This window comes from Cyprinodon tularosa, unplaced genomic scaffold (genome assembly GCF_016077235.1).
Source record: "Cyprinodon tularosa strain WSP-4 unplaced genomic scaffold, ASM1607723v1 ctg1008, whole genome shotgun sequence".
NCBI lineage: Eukaryota > Metazoa > Chordata > Actinopteri > Cyprinodontiformes > Cyprinodontidae > Cyprinodon > Cyprinodon tularosa.
This window is the reverse complement of record NW_024037792.1, coordinates 37,219-54,355: the sequence shown is the minus strand read 5'-3', so window position 1 is coordinate 54,355 and position 17,137 is coordinate 37,219. Positions and strand designations below refer to the sequence as shown.

The following is a 17,137-nucleotide window of genomic DNA, read 5'->3' as shown; positions in this document are numbered from 1 at the left end:
CTTTCTTTTAATCAAATGAGAGGCTACTTCAGCCTGGGAGATAGTATATATCAACAAGGAGGGCTTGTTTATGCTCAATTCCTCCTTTGGGAAATGGAAAAGGTCTGTTAAAAGAGCTCTAACTAATAAGCGGACCAGATCTTGTGACATCTCCACACTTTTGTAGGCTATGCATCCTGAAATTAGCATTTTATGGTAAAACACCTGCAAGAATTTTGTGCCCAGTGATGCATGTCCTGTTACACACACACATTAGCATAGAATCCAGGGTTTAGCAAACACAGAACAAACTTACAGCATATCATGTCCGAGATTTCAAACCTAAAATCCCAAGACATTAAATTTCAAGGATGGTTGTCTTACTTTTTATGGCCATTTTCAAAAACTTTAAAGGCCTTGAACCCCCCAGATTCTAAAACGTTTAAGGATAAAAAAAAAAAAACCTATGCCTCGATTCAAAATTGGAACAATTTTATAGATTGTCAGAAGCTCCCAATGGCAAATCGGTTGTGTTAAAAATTATCTCTAGATCAAACCACGTTGAATGATTAGTGTTGTGATGTCGTAATTGAGACGTGTATGGGCATAGACGCAAAGTTTTGACAGAAGTGTGTCTTTCTAATCCTTTAACACCACCATCTTCGTCATGTTAAGCCCAACCCATACCCCAAGCTGTTTCATTAAACCTCTAAAAGTTTTTTTTTTATAAATACTTAAATCAACTTGTCAGAAAACAGCAGAGGTTGCATAAAACTGAAGGTGAGCATCTTTTTCTTCCGCCTCAATCCTTTTGCATAAACTCATTCATTGAAAGAAATGTCCTTTGCAGAATCAACCAACTGCTTTCACACAATAAGCCTTGAAAAGGTTTCGTGTTTACCGCTTGAGCTAGACTTCTGGAATGAATGTCTCTTGCTAGAAGAGGGCTTCCAACAACCTCTGGGTTTTGCAGACCATCTAATGGTGTTTTTAATGTACAGCTCGTTCAAGAGTTGACAAAGTAAATTCTGTTTGCAGAGAAGAATCAGCTGCAGCAGGATGTTTGTCTTTGTTGGCTGAACGTACAAGAGATGATCTAAAAGCCTGTGCTTTGAACTGGTTAAGACTTGAGCTTTCATATCATCCAAACTAGTTTTTACCTGCCTGCTATTTGTACAAAAATAACTTTGACTAGACAAGGAATCGTTAAAGAAAATACACAAAAGGGAATGGTTGGATAGACGTACAAGGAAGGATTAACCCTTTATAGGGCACTCAGTAAAATACTTTCAAGCCAATAGTGTTATTGGAAGCCAGGACAATACCTTATTACCTTTGTAACATTAACCAAATATGGATATTTCAATGGAAAAAAATGAATGTCACTGCAATAACAAGAAACGCCAACTTGCCCGAATATATTAAGAAAAATAACAAATGTGCTTCTATAAGAAATTAATGAAAAACACTGAAAGAATTATTTTTTTTTTTGGGTACAAAATAACCTTAGAGGCGTTAATGCTGATACTGGCACTTACATTTTTTAGTTTATAAACTGAAATACAATAGTTAATTTGGATTATTAACTTTCAACTTTACTTTTAACTTTTCAATTAGCTTTTACCTTTTTCCTTGACTTTTTTTTTTCCTACTTAATTTACATTAGGTAATATATATTTCATGGGCTCATCTAATTTGTCAAATGCAAAAATAAGATGTACAGCCTTGTAAGAGGATCTTTGCTGAAGGGCTGGATATCATAGATCTTGTGCTTCTAGACCTCACTGAGGGACGGGGGGTGTATACAAGTGATGAAAAATGTTAACTTTCCCTATAAAGGGTTTAGGATATACAGAAGAGGTGAAAAGGGAATAAGATGAGAGAATAAAATGCTGGTTTCAGGACAGACAGGAGGGGGGTGGAGGGAAGCGCTAGGACGCAATAAGGGTAGGAACATGTGCAAAAAAAAAATATGGAGGGAAAAGCTGACATTCAGACAACAGGTGAAGAAATACAATTTGGAAGCATATTTTCCCCTCTGATTGTTTTTAATGTACTTCTTCAGGCTTAAAAAACAAAAAAGTGAAGGAAAAAAAAAAAAATCAGAATTCTCCAGTTCTTGGCTTTTCACTCTAAACAGGTGCTGGAATAATAACAAGCCTCTTAAACATTGTGTTTTAACATGAACATTGGATTAGTGTTTGAAGTCATGTTGGAATGGCATCCAACCAGTGGTTGGAATTGCTTAACATCGGATGTCTGTGGACGGCCTCAGGCAGAAGTGAAAGTCGTCCCTTCCAGTCGGTTTCCTTTACCCCAAGTTGAACAACAAATCTTTGTTCCTCTATGTCATGACTTTAGAACATGTGCAACAGAGGAATACTTCACCTCTGAATTTTCAGGATACGTTTGAATGTTGCAGAGAGGGCGAGTATGAAATATGACAGAAAAAAAAATAAAGGTTCAAAAAGCAATGTTCCTTTTATAGGAAAATTTTAATAGTTATTCAATGTTCTACATTTTACAGTAAATATACAATTAATACAATTACAAACTTGGCTTAGTTATAGTACTAAGATCACTAACTGATCTTAAAAAAAAAAAAAAAACCCTCAAACAACAACAAAAATACATTTAATAAAAAAAATAAAAAATAATAAAACAAAACAATTTACACTTCATATCACAAGCCTGACGCTGGTCCTTCACTCCGGACCAAATAGCTAACATACAATTCACTTCTCTCAACGCTGAACAGACGTTGGGCTTCAGTTTCAAACACAAACCTTACGGTAACAGAGATACCATTAGCATGTGCAAACTGGGTACCAAACTAAAAACTTCCAAAGATGGGGTTGTTCCTATTACTCGATCCGAGCGCGATACAAGTACACGTTTGTGTTTTTTTTTCTTTTTTTTTTCCTTTTGGAAGACAAGGAATTTTCCACTTTTTGCATCACATTTAGTGTCAAATCAAAACCAAGAGAGACCTCTGACAAGTTAAAAACAAAAATAAAAATCTGCAGCAAGAACATCAAAGACAATTAAAAGCCTACTATTCAGTTCAATAGTAGTGTTGTAATCTTCACCCATGAAAAACTAAGACCCAGAAACTGCAAGGCAGCAGGAAAAAAAAAAAGAAACAAAGCAAAGTTTAGAAGTAGGAGGAGGTAATAAATCTTTCTGGTCATATTTTCACTCTGAAAAAACAATTAACCTATTGGAAATGTAAGAACGGACCGAATGAAGGGGAGAAATGTTTAAAGATTAATGTTTAAGACTACTTTGCACACGTCCCTCCCAGAACACACCAACATGTTATCCCTTTCATTTAAGTGCAAATTGGAAAAAAAAGGTGAAAAAAAAGGAATGAAGTGAATTATATAGGCAGGCCCATTTTGGCCTTCCCTGACAAACAGGAATAATTTAAGAAATTTAGTCCTGTTTCTCGGCTCCACCTCTGTGGATCTGCCCTATAGTGTTGGCACCATGCATGTCCTGGTATTCGATAATCTCGTCAGAAACCAGTAAAGAAGAAAAAAGAACCCTAAAAGCAGGTATTGCATTTTCCAATTAAAACAAACTTTTTTAGTAGCAAACTTAATTTTTTTCATTTTTGGAATAAAATCACTGACAAAAATAAACAATAAATCGATTAATTTAATTAAAAATAATTCTAGACTAGTTCAGTGACCATGTTCTGTCTTAAAGACATTTTTGATAAGATTTGATCCAGAAAAAACGCCACCATCTTTGCTAGATAGATTTGTAAAAACATATTTAGTCTCACTGCAGATGGCTGCAAAATTTTTGTTTTACTTTTGCAGTTTAGTTGTATAAACATGTGAAGTTTAAAATTCTTGCCCATCAGTTTTAGCAACCCCATATTAAAAAAAAAACTGATGAAAAATGTAATCATTTATAAGAATGTATAAGAAAATAAAACTATTTTCAATTACTAGTCTCTGGTGAGAAAAATGAAAATACCACAGCATGCACAGACCAGGTTGGTCCACAGCTCAGAAAACTCTTAGTGCAACAAATAAGAGACTTCATCTTCAGTCCTGTTTTGTTACCGTAGAAAATAAGTTCTGGAAATGTCCTTAAAAGACCATTTGGATCATATAATGCCAGTGCTCAAGATACAATACCCTATCCTATGCATGATGGCTCAAAGCCTTCAACCATAAAGATGCCATTTGTTGACTTTGTCACTAGTGACATCTAGTGTTAAAAAGGGTCAGTTGATTATTAAGAATTATCAATAAGACTGCAGTTCAGGTGAGGGTGGGAAGTGTAGCAAAGGTCAAACTGACATTAATCTGCAAGAGAAATACGCTCAATCAAGTGGAAAATAAAACACTAAAGGGACAGATATTTGCATCCCCAAGGAAGTGGAAATTAAATGTCTAAAGGAGGGATGCAAAATAGCCCGGAGTAACACAGAGGAAACAGTAAGAGTAGAAAGTCAGACAGGTAATAAGAGTCAACAAGGCAAGAAGAAAGAAAAAGGACAGCAATAGGAAAACACAGATTCCACGGGAAGCAAGACGTAACACAGAATCAGCTCACCAATTATAAGAAAGAAGGAACTGTTAAGGACTAAATGAAAATTCGTGAAATATGGCACAGGGAAACAAAAAAAAAAAAAAAAGTGTGGAAGCTGAGGGTTTTTAAAGACATCATTCAAAACCTCATTTCTGCCCCATCAGCACTACGCCCCTCAGCATGTCTGAATTCAGGCAGCAGTTTTTTTTAAAACCTGAGAAGCTGGAGCCAAACTCTACAACTTACAGACAGCGTGTTAACTTCTACCCTCAGAGTGAAAGCCATGTTTAGGACAGAGATGCAGAAGTAGAAAAAAATAAACCCAAAAGAAACATTAAATAAAATAAACAAAGCACAAACAGTAGCTGCCACATTAATGCAACCATGCTTAGCTAGAAATACATTACTGTACCACTTGCTCTTTAAATATACTGCATGTTTTTTTTTAAACCTAAAACTCCAATGCTATTGTAAGACACCTCAATATTATGCATACCCATTACGCTTAACTGACCAATTGGAGAGAAGGAGAGAGAGAAAAAAAAGAAAAGCAAACAAGGATTTAATTCGGAAATACTGACAATAGTAGTGGTTGGTTTAACAATCTTAATGTAGAGTAACATCACTGCTGTCGCAAGAAAATTGCGTTTTTTCCCCCCTTCCTATTTAGTCTTATTTTAAATCTACAGGATCTAATGAGGTTAAAACTCTTCATTATTATCCACCAGATATTCAGCAAAAAGCGCATTTTTCTCCGACAGCGGCATTATGTAATATCTTCTTAAGAATTAACCTACTAGTGTACAAATATCTTGACTAATAATAATTCAAACACTCCACCTTATTGTTTTAATTATGATATAAATTGCTTCTTCCTCCATTTTGCACTACAAAGCCTAAGTACCTGTTACTTAAAATGTAATTAAGATATAGTCAAGTTGTTTTTTTTTCCTTTATCTTAAACGTTGTGCAATAATTCCTCACAAGGTTATTTAATACCCCAAAACGTCTGATATGTTCTTAACTTCTTTGCAGTATTAATTATTGAACGTCGCGATTTCCTATATGGATATTATTACGATAAGCGATATTTGAAAAACAAGTTGAACATTTTCAATAAAATAGTTACTGTACGCCACCAGCTGAAGTTTCTCTCTTATTTTATTGCAATAATCAAACCTCACCATCCGCAGTATATGCTTCTTGTAATAATCTGTACTGTACAGGTCTTTAAGTTAAAAGATGCGATTAGGCATGGGCCGGTACAAGATCCAGAGTGAACCTTGAGTGAATTTGCACAGAAACTTATATGGAAAACAGTATGTAACTGCTCGTATTTAAATACAAAAAAGCAACAGTTATTCCTACAGCTGCTAAGAGATTAATTAACATTTATAACCATGTTATAAACTTTGACCATTGTATTGATACTGTAACTTGCTCCCAAATATAGAATTGGATTTTTTTTTATATATTTTAGAAATTTAAGATAATACGGCAGAGAATGTTCCAAATAGGGCTGCACATCTTGAATTGCAATAATGGGCGCAGTTCTAATGCTGATAATATCCTAAATGTAAAAAGAAAATGGATGCAATAATTGGTTTGCTGATATATCTTTTCCATGATTCCTTTTCATCAAGAAAAGAAGATTTTAGTTAGCTGCAATTGATAACTTCCTAAATTGTGTAGCACTGTTTAAAACATATTCCTGAGTGGCAAAAATTGTCTTTTGTAATCAAGACAGCCAGTGAAATGTAGCAGGCTTTCCATCCCCAGCAACAGGTGGGGAGGGGGCTCCATGCAATAGTTATCTGATCACTGGGGTACTTATATCTAAATAAGAGAACTTTAACCCACAGGAGTGATACAATTAGAAATGATTTATTTTTAACTTTAGCTGCTTATATCTGAATTGAGGGAACCGGCCTATGCCCAGAGGCAACTTCATCTTTTTATTCCACTTTTTTTGCTAGTATTTAATCCTGAACAAATGCCACACGCCTCATTTAAACATTAAACCCCACAATCCTTTTTTTAACCCTCTTCACTAATCTCCTCCAGGCGAGGACAAACAAAGAGGTTTGGAAGTGAAAGCATTGCAGCCCTCTTCTATTCTACCTCCACAAAAAACATTAAAGTTAGTCTGTGGCATTCCTGTCGGAACCAAAAGGTTTCCTATCATTCAGCAGCAGTGGATCAGACCGAGGTCTATCCATCATTGGGTTTTACTTTATTGGCCCTTCATTAAATTCGCCTCATCGTGTTGTGTGGGTTTATTAGTCCTCGCCTGGGAAGTGGTAGGAGGAGATCACACAACCACAGCCAGAAAAGCAATCTAGTCTACATAAATAACCATGTGTCCTTCTCTTTAACCGAGAAGCGACAAAATCCTGAGGTATAAATGTTTTATACCTTGAAAGAAAAATATCCTTGCCTGTGACTGTGTTATATCCTCCTACTGCCGTTTCCTAGTTTCTAAAAAATCCTTTCCAAATCCCTTCTCTGATGTCTTGCAGGTCATTGTGGTTCTCTTTTTGTTTCTTTAACCTGGAGTTACTGTACAGTAAGTGCCACTAAGAGTCTGTATCTGTTAATGTGTACCCTCCCCCCCAAAAAAATATTACTTTAAATGCACCAACCCTCCCACATTAAAGTCACTTATGTGACCCAAACTAGCTAGGTTAAGGTTCAAATGTTGTCCAGACATACCTGCCTGCATAGCGTGTAGCATGCAGTCGGCGAATCGTTTCGTTAGCGTGTACTAGGTACAATGTAATGCTGACACGATGGGTCGTGGTCTGTAAGTGCTCACAGCACCGACTAAGGTAACAGACGGGATGACGGACATACAGCTACTACCATTTGGAAGACGAGCGAGATCGGACTGAACACCCCCCCCTCCCCAAAAAAAATTAAATGGGATGAAGATGTAGGTTGGAAATAATAAAAAAAAAAGTAAAGCAATTGAGGTGTGTAGATTAAAGGATGCAAAAACACAAGTATTACCCCTTTAAAAGAAAAAAAAAAAAGAAAAAAAAAAAGAAATATAATCTGATGATTTTTAAAACCCTGTGCTGATATCTAGTCGTTAGAAAATTTGGCAGCATTAGTCAATAGTCGCTGATAATGGTGATGATGATGCCCAATGTTTTCCGGCGGACCGAGCGGCTGCTGGCGGGAACCACACACGCACCAGCACAACACAGAAACAGGAGCGACCCAAGCAACCGACCGACACCTGTGATTGGGCGAGAGAGTCCTTTCTGGAGTTCCAATGGCAGACGCGGCAAAAAGCTAAAAAAAAACAACTGAGGAATTCAAATGAAACCATCAAGAGAAAGTACAAAAAATAAAAAGAGGGTAATGACTGGTTGGCAAACAAACGGAAGTGAAAAGAAAAGTAATGAAAAAAATTAAAAGCAGCCTTTGTAAAAACATTAGAGAATGTCGCATAATAATAATAGTAAAGTGGCGGTTGCACTTTAGTTTTGTTCTTGCAGACAGGTGCCGAGTTCTCATGGTTACCGCTGGGAGCTCGTGTAATATTTGAGCTGTTGCATACGATGGTGGACTCCAGATCTGGTGGGGAGAGCAGAGAACACGAGGACAGGCTGTTAGTGAGTTAAAAGGGAGAAGCAGAACAGAAACAGAAGGTGGAAGCATCTTCTTGGTGGATACTCACATGATGGGTGGGTTCTACCAGTGAGGCGGTACGTAGCTGTAACCGGGCGTCCCTTGGGGCCTGTAGGTTGGCACAGTAACTGGGTGTGCTCCTATTGGTGCATGCTGGGGCGTTGTCAGCAGGGTCCCTAAATAGATTTAACACCACCATTAATACTAAAGCATTTCTTCTGCTATATCTTCTATAAGCCTCATAGAAAAACTAAAACCAAGTTGACTTTTACTTTTAACCACAGACTTTCTTAGAATTGATGCGAATGATCAAAATGAAAAGGTACATACAGAGCTGAGCAAAAGTATTCGACTCCTTTGAACTTTTCAACCTTTTGCCACGTTTCAGGCTTTAAAAATAAAGATATAAAGTTGTTATATTTTGTGAAAAAACAACAAGTGGGGGATAATCATGAAGTGGAACAAAATTTATTGAATATCTTTAGCTTTTTTTTTTAAGAAATAAAAAAAGTGAAGAGTGGGGCGTGCAAAATGAATCAGCATTTTAATTCAGCAAACTCGCTCCAGAAGTTCAGCGAGGATCTCTTAATGATCCAATGTTGACCTTGACCTGAATGATGATGAAAAAAAAACTGATAGAGACATACCGCAAGCGACTTGTAGCTATAATTGCAGAAAAAGGAGGCACTTAAAAGGATAAACTAAAGGGGGGTGAATAATTGTCTACACCAATTTTTTTAAACTTTTTATTGGTTAAAAGCGTTTAAAAACAGCCCCAAAATATCATTCCACTTCATGATTGTGTGCCACTTGTTGTTGATTCTTCATAAAAAGTTTACATTTTAATTCTGTGTGAAGCCTGAAATACGGCAAAAGGTCAACAAGTTCAAGGGGGCCGAATACTTTCGCAAGGCACTGTATATTTGGGAGCATCGCAATGCAAGCATTGGTTTCAATGGAAATATTTTTTGTTTGGGGGCGGGGGGTGGGGGGTACCTGATCAAAGCTGCTGGGAAGATGGATGGAGCTACACCTGAAAACCGGCAGTAGGTTCAAAAAGCCTTGAGACTCACCAACCTAAATAACACCGACTAAACCCTGCAGTTTAGTCGTACAGTGTGAGCCGTGTAAGCAGTACAGTGTGAGCTGTGAGCTCACAGCTTAAGATTTATGTTCAGCCCGACGCTGTCATGCAATCTACCTGCTCACACTTTACAACTAAAAAGCATGTCGGACTCAGCTCCGCAGTGAGATGGAGCTGCTCTGACTCGTCTATCCAGAAGCCAACCAAATAGAAGGGGAATATAAGGCTCACTATAGTGAAACGCGTTGCCTTGGCAATTTGTGTAATTTTGTGCTGAAAGTCCTAAAAAGAAAAGGAGACAACGTATTTGGAAAAAAGACATGGCTGGGCAAACGCGGCTACTACGGTCTGTCAAGTTTACAGACAGAACTGCATTTCACTCATTGCATCAGTGCCACGCTGCTGTGTTTACAGAAGAATCCTTCTTTGCACATGCGCACTGATCGATTTGCCCACGATGGTCAGGACGGTCAGGCCCACGACATGTTTGATTTTCTCCCGACCTCACAATTCCTGATTGGGAGGTGGTCGTGAGAGTCGGAACGCCCCTCGTAACCCCCTGTACACTACACGACTCACGATCAGGCTGAAAGTCTGTCCGATCGAAAGAATCTTGCACGCCTGAAAAATCGCCCCGAAAATTGCACACTGTACGCCCGGCTTAAATCTGACCATTTAACCTGCCTCAGCAACAAGCAACCTACTCCAATCTCAAGGTGTTAAAAGCAGGTGGAGACAAAAACTCAAACAATCTGATTAATCTATTACTGAAATAGTCGTCAATTAATTTAGTAATTGATTAATCGTTTACTGGAGACACTGAAACATGCCTTTAGCTGACAGAGCAAACTTAGAGCAGTTATTTTACCAAAATTGTAAAAAAAAAAAAAAAAAATTAATAAAAAAATAAAATAAAAAAAACTTTGTCATGCTCTAGATCAGGCATGCCCAAAGTCGGTCCTCAATGGCCACCGTCCTGCAGGTTTTAGAGGTTTCCCTGCTTCAGCACAGCTGATTTCCATTAATTGCTGATTAACAAGCTTTTGCTGAACTGCAATCATCAGAATAAGTAGGGAAACCTCTAAAACCTGCAGGACAGTGGCCCTTGAGGACTGACTTTTGGCATGCCTGCTCTAGATGCTCCAGAACTGTTCAAGTGGAATAGTTTTAGTTTAACTGGGTTTAAATTGTGTAAAAAAAAAAAAAAAAAAAAAGTCTTTAAGAAACGTATAATCTCTCAATAATATTTGAGAGATTTTCTATTAGCAAAAAGATTGTTACAGTCCTAGTGGAGAAACAACCCAGAAACTTACTAAATAGAACAGCATCAGAGCAGCTGAATATAAATAAATAGCAAACTTGAAATTATTTTGAGGGAATAAAAAAAAAAAAAAAGGAGTTTTTCTTTTTTATAAAAGAATATAATCTACTATGTGTTTTATGATGGTGAAGATTCTCAGTCATCCAGGTCATAGTCATTCCAAAAAAGTAAAAAAAAAAATATCTGCTGGACTTTGTTTCCAAGTTTGTAGATGTTTCCCTTCCCATCCAGGAAGCTTTTTCAATTTAAAATGTCAGAAATAGCATCTAGTTCGAGGCTTTATAGAGTGGACCAAAAACCTAAAAAACATGCTAAATGAACCGGACGAACGGGTCCTTCCCTTTGGAATGGGGGTCGTTTGGGTTCTTCGTCAGCCTGCAATACCCAATACCTGTCTATGTCTCTGAAATGGGGGTCGTTGGAGGGAATTTTTTTGTGGGCATTCGTGTTATGTTTTACTTTAAGTTTTGACTTTAATTTTTTTTTAATTGTTGCAGCAGCGTCTCATGTCACGAACATCACATTTTCATGTGAAATGAGTTTTTTGTCCTACCTGCGCTCATGGCCATGGTTGTCCCAGCTACCATTCCCATGGTAGGCATGCCGTTGTTGCGAGGGGCAGGGACAGGGACCGGGGCGGGGTAAAGGGCTGTGGAGGGGATGCTGTTGGGCTGCACCACGGTGGTGTGATGGATCACATGGGGTTGAGCTGCATACACTGGTTGGGTGTAATACGCTCCCTGTCCGGGGGAAACAGACCAAGAAAAGGCTTAGATTTAGGACAGAATGTAAGGTTCATAAGAGAACAGAAGTATTTTACTAAAAGTTTTTAAAAGTGTTTACTTGAGACATGAAGCTGTGGCGGTTAATAGGTCAATAAACTAACCAACTAAAAAATCTATTTAAACGTTAACAGTTTTCAGTAAGTGACCCCTGTAAATTTCATCCTGCATGAGAAAAATAAAAAAGATAGAAATGGTTTATTAAATCCAGTCTTGTTGTAAAACATCCGATATGATTACGCATTTCTGTCTTTAAGATAAAAGAGTCTTATATTCAAGCCATGGCGCAGACATGCAGGCCATTTGGTCACAAGTTTGACAAAAATACTCAAAAAAGTTGTTTTTTTAGTACATTGAGAAATAAAGTCCTCAAAAAACCCGCAACTTTTCACTATCATGTCCTCTGTGAGAGCCTTACCTGTGCGTAAAGGTTCTGCTGAGGGTAGGCACTGCGGATAGGGTACATGGCTGTGGGGTACGGGGTGGGAGTGGGGGTGTAGGGGGGAGGTGCTCCATTGGACTGAGTGGGGGGCACTTTGTACGGGGTTCCCGCTGGGGTATATCCTGAAAATATCCAGAAGTAGACAAGATAAAAGAATGATGGGATTTCAAATTATTATTGTATTATACACAATTATATATATATATATAAACATATTTTTTAAAACATGGTGTCTAGGAATGGATCTTGGAAGCAGAATAATTGCCTAGTTCTGCACGTATTTCACCCTTTTCAGCGAAGCCTGAAGCACTTCTCCAGAGAAAACAGCCACTAACTGCATCCTCAGCCCGAGCTGATAAGAGCAATAAAACCTAAAGCAGTAACTGCTGATAAGATGCAGAAACACTCTGAGGAAGCTAAAAAGGAAGTGCAGAGTCAGGTGATTACTATATCCAGCTTGTCACTGTGAGCCGACCTCTTCCTGAATATTAGCTATTGTTGCTCCTGTGACGCTGCTATCAATCAACCAAGCAACTATAAATTGAGAAACAAAAGCCTCAAAGCAGATTACAATCAAAAGTGCAAAGAAAATCCAAAACTAAATATAAACAGCAATTTCTTTCAGGGACTGTATAAGAAATAAATCACATTAATGTCATAAAACCACTGCCCAAGGGGATATCAATTTTGCACCAGCCTGCACTTCTCCAGAAAGGTAGGAAATAACAGATTATTCTTTTGGATTTTACTCTTTATGCATTTCTTATAAAAAACCACTAGATGGGGACTGGTTGTATTTATATAGGAGCTGAGCCTCATTTAGCAAAGCGAAGCCCATCTATCCTAAAAAATAAATCTGATTTAGCAGGCTTAAACTGGAGCTTTAATCAAAGCCTCCTTTTACTGAGCAGAGAAAAGAAAGTGTGTAATCAGTAACTATGGCCTACATTTGGCGAATAATTCATACTGTAGAGAAACAGAGGGGGCATTAAATAGTTTTACAGTAAATCATCGCTTATAAATTACATCTCTATCTGAAAGCCTGACATTTCAGTGAAAGCGTTTGTCTCATTCGGCTTCATTCCCATGCAGTCTGCTCTCAGAGCGGGTGCAGTACCTCTGAGCAGCCACCTGGAGGAGCTTGAAGGTCAAACATGCTACTAGCTAGCTGCTGCATAGCTTATGAAAAGCCCTTCTCTCACACAAGGACAAGGGAACAAAGAGAAGCTGGAGCTGCTCTCTCTCTACCAGTGCTTGTATGTTGGAGCGTGTGTCTGCATGCCTGCTCTCACGGTCATTCATCGCTCCAGCGTGCATGCAGGGCTTTAAGGGACAATGGTGGTAGACTGTTACACAAAAGAAGGGCCGACAGAAAAAAAAAAACCCCAATAAAACAAAGAAAAAAAAGCAGTCTGTTAATGGTCTTGAAGAATAAAAGCCCGAGGTGCGTTTCTCCACAGCTGGCTTATCTGGGACTATATTCATCTTAAAGGGACAAGAAAATGGACTATTTTAATCGCATCATAAATTAGGCCCAACAGAAAGGCGCCTGCAAGCATACAATAATACAGCAGCAGCAGATGATTTTTGTTGGACTTCTAAAAGATATAAACCAAACTAAGGGAGGGGAAGAGAGGAGGCAGCTTCAAGAGGAGCAGCAGAGGACTCTAAAAGCTGCTCCTTCCTTTGTTACAAATGAATCAAAGACAATAGGACAGCCCTGAATTCCCCTTGCTAAGGAAACAGTCTTCATTAAAAGACAAATTGTCAGAAAGCATTAGCGCTGTGCTAGCACCATCTTAATTCAAAACAACCTCACAGGAAATGGATCAAAAGTCTTTTCTGATTAAGATTCTTTCCCCTCATACAATCGTGTCTGTTAATTTAAGGAAAAATCAAAATAATTCAATTAATATCCAATTCATTACTCGTGAGGATTATTCATCAAGTCTGGAAACAAACAGCACATTGTAATGCTGAGCATCACGTTTTAAAATCATGTTTTTTGTTTATTTTATAAGCATAAAAAAATCCAGTCCTAAGAGCTACTAGGGGTGTAAATAATAATCGTTTTGTATCGATGCATCGATCCAACAGCCAACGATCCGATGCATCGACACGTCCGCAAGATAATCGATTCATGTTTTTTATCCATTTGCTCCTGGGCGTAATTCTCCTCCTGTGCTGCGGTGGCGCTAAACCTATTTTGCCCTCCCACCGCGTTTCCTGGTTATCCTGCTGCAGCAGTGTGTTGCAGTGAGCTTGACAGACATTTTTAAATTATGCTCAATATTGTAGCGTGGTCTGCGCTACACACTGTGGGTCTAGATACGGCCGAGGCGGCGAGGAAGTGCGGGCGAGTTTAGTCCGACGACGGAGGGAAATGAGGGCCAAAAAGAGCGGAGATCCAGGTGGAAAAAGGCTGCCAGCGTTCTCGCGCACCTCGCTCTTCTAGCGGGTCAAACTTCACGAGTTGTTTTCCGCAATTTCGGTCATAAAAACAGAACACGCTGGCCTCCTGTCTGAGGTCGGCTACAATTTGGGAGAGGAGCAGCGGAGCGTCTCTCAAGGGGGCGTGGCGTGCAGTGATTATGTATTTTTGCAGTACTTTTTGATACAACTTTTCTACTTCTGTTATTTGCTGTTGTTTCTAAAAAAAAAAAAAAAATGCATAACGATGTCACAGCTTTCATTGATTTATTTCAAACTTGAAACTTTGTTTAGCCTGTAAGGTGTACAAAAAAAAAAAAAAGGAAGAAAATTTTTTTTACTGATTAATCGATTCATCGAATCGTGGTGTATTCTTGAGTATCGAAAATAATCGAATCGTTGGGTCAGGAAATCGATACTGAATCGAATCGCCATGATGGATGTGATTTACACCCCTAAGAGCTACCATCCTGCAACTTTTAATTCCATCTCTGTTCCAATAACTCTGAATTTAACTTAATGAATTCTGAATTCTCCCAGCATGCCCCTCTGCTCAGCTGAGGCTTGTTAATCAGCAACTCATTTCATTCAGCTGTGATGGAGAAGACACCTAAAAGCTGCCGGATGGTAGATCAGGAGGACAGGGTTAGGGCATCCTTCTAGAAATGGGGTGTTTAGAACATTAAAGGGGCATTAAGATAAATGCCACCACTAGGCGGGGCTATTGAGCACAGTCGCTAGACAAAAATAAGATGTGTAACAAGCATTGCTTTATGATTCTGTTAGCAAGAGAACTTTCTGGTAAATGTGTGTTTCAATCCTCTGGACTCTCTGAACCATTTTCCTTCTACTCTAGGGTGCTGTGCAGGGATTTTCTAGACAAAGGAGGAGCGGAGCTCTGACTGACAGCTGTTTATATGGATGGATGTACCTGTATGTTTGGCAGGCCCAGCATGTAAACAACAGTCTGGAGAACAACACAGAGATTTTGTGTGACCATATTCCATCTACAAATATACACATACTACTTTACATTACTATTTGTTTTAATTATTTCTATCCAAAAGAATAAATAAATGCTCCTTTCAAGGGTTGTATTATTTTAAATGTGTGATTAATTTCAGAAATATAATCCAAGAAAAACAAAAAAAGTGGGAAAACATTCAAAAGCAGGAGATGTAACCACTGCATTGTGGAAGCTCAGAATATTCCATGAAGGGGAAGATTGGTAAGATGTTAACTGTGCCTGAGCTTGAATAGAAATGCGTAATAAATCCACATTAAATGTTAGTTACCCTGCTTAAACTCAATTACTGAAATAATTTAACTCAATAATGTCTTCTTTTAGATGCGCTGTAGTTTTAAGAAAGGATTAAATTCATAATCTAAATACAAATTAAGGTAGAAAATAATGTGGCAGCTGAAACCGTAAACAGTTTTACTCCCAGCTCTGAGTTCTGACCTCTCAGTTAATTAAACTGGGAATACATCGTGAATAATGGTGCATTTTTTTCCCAGCTGTACTGATCAATATCTGGATAATGTGTGTTATTGTCCAGCTCTAGCTTTTAATATATCCATTGAAATCTTCTGAGTTCTTTATACGTTGTTTTTTTTAAATTGCAAAACATTCAAACCTGTGTTATCAACATAAACCACAAGCAGCTAATGTACGAGAATGTGCTTAATTTGCCTACAGAATTGAAACGCAACGTAAAAAAGAAAAGAAAAAACATTAAGTCAACTGAAGAGGCAAGTAGTTAGAAGATGTAACCAGACATCATTTAAGAACTTAGCTCGAAAATCTAACTATAAGACTTGAGGCTTCAAACTACGATCTTGAAAGTAACTTTTTAAGGCTCTGCAGTAACCCTGACACGTGATAGAGGAAGCTTTCAATACAAATAATACATACTAATAAATAAAAATAGAGACTTCTAAATAAAGCTCTTCTGATGTTCCATTTTAAAAAACCAGACAAGTTTGTCAGATATGTTATAGAAAACATTGATGATGACAGAAAAAAAAAGTCTGAAAGCAGGAGCTCACCTGGTGGATACCCAGGACTGCCTGTTTGATAGAGGTTGGGAGTGTAGGTGGGAGCTGTGGCTTGATAAGCTCCTGGATAAGCTGGAAGAGGAAGATCACAGGTGGGAAGGAAAATGTTAAAAACTTCAGCTTAACAAGCACAGGGAACACCCAACACACAAATACTGTAAGCGTACAAGACTAAAACAGGATGTGCACAGATGGCAAAAGCAAAAAAAAAATGTCTGCAGCAATAACACGGTCGGCTGAACGTGTCTAACATCCACCGATTAGGCAGACGGGGCACACCCGCCAATATGCTGTGGGAGGAGATAAATTCAGAGACATTAGCAAAGCAGAAAGACGCACGCGAGGGGGTAGACACACACCCCGGTGCGTCATCAATCACAAGTCAGGCAAAACGACGAGGCTCTGACCTGGGAAAGAGCTTTCTGGGATAAAATACAGAGTTATAGAAAGGTGCCAATAAACACGCAGGAAACAAACAGGCATGCTTAAAAATACACAGATCATCCTTTGCGTTGCTCTTAGCAACAACAGAAACTGAAATACTTTTTAAAATGGCATTTCTTACTTCAAAAGCCATTTAATTGGAGACTGAATTGGACTGAATTTTATTTGAATTAAACTTAGGCTGCACTTAACTGGACTGGAATGGCAGGATAGTATTAAAATGAATAACTGATTTGACTATAGATCAAATTGGATCCATTTGCCTTATAAAATGCACTGAACCATAAAAATGTGGGAATTTTTTTAAAGAAATCAGGTTTGAAGGCATTTCTGATAAAGGACCAACATCACTATCAATAATAGTTTGTATTGGATTGTTCTTATGATGTATACAACTACCATCAGATTCATTC

General features: G+C 38.2%; 1 protein-coding gene across 2 annotated transcripts in view; it reads right to left on the bottom strand.

The window, feature by feature from the left end:
* Positions 1-2,851: 2,851 nt before the first annotated feature.
* Positions 2,852-17,137, bottom strand: part of fam168a (family with sequence similarity 168 member A) — a 44,992-nt gene continuing 30,706 nt past the window's right edge. For both annotated transcript variants that reach the window (XM_038276828.1, XM_038276821.1), the window contains 5 exons: positions 16,272-16,352; positions 11,769-11,914; positions 11,122-11,308; positions 8,213-8,339; positions 2,852-8,109 (listed from right to left, as the gene is read on the bottom strand). In XM_038276828.1, the coding sequence (XP_038132756.1) occupies positions 8,227-8,339; positions 11,122-11,308; positions 11,769-11,914; positions 16,272-16,352 (527 nt within the window). In that variant the 3' untranslated portion in view covers positions 2,852-8,109; positions 8,213-8,226. The remainder of the gene's footprint in view (positions 8,110-8,212; positions 8,340-11,121; positions 11,309-11,768; positions 11,915-16,271; positions 16,353-17,137) is intronic.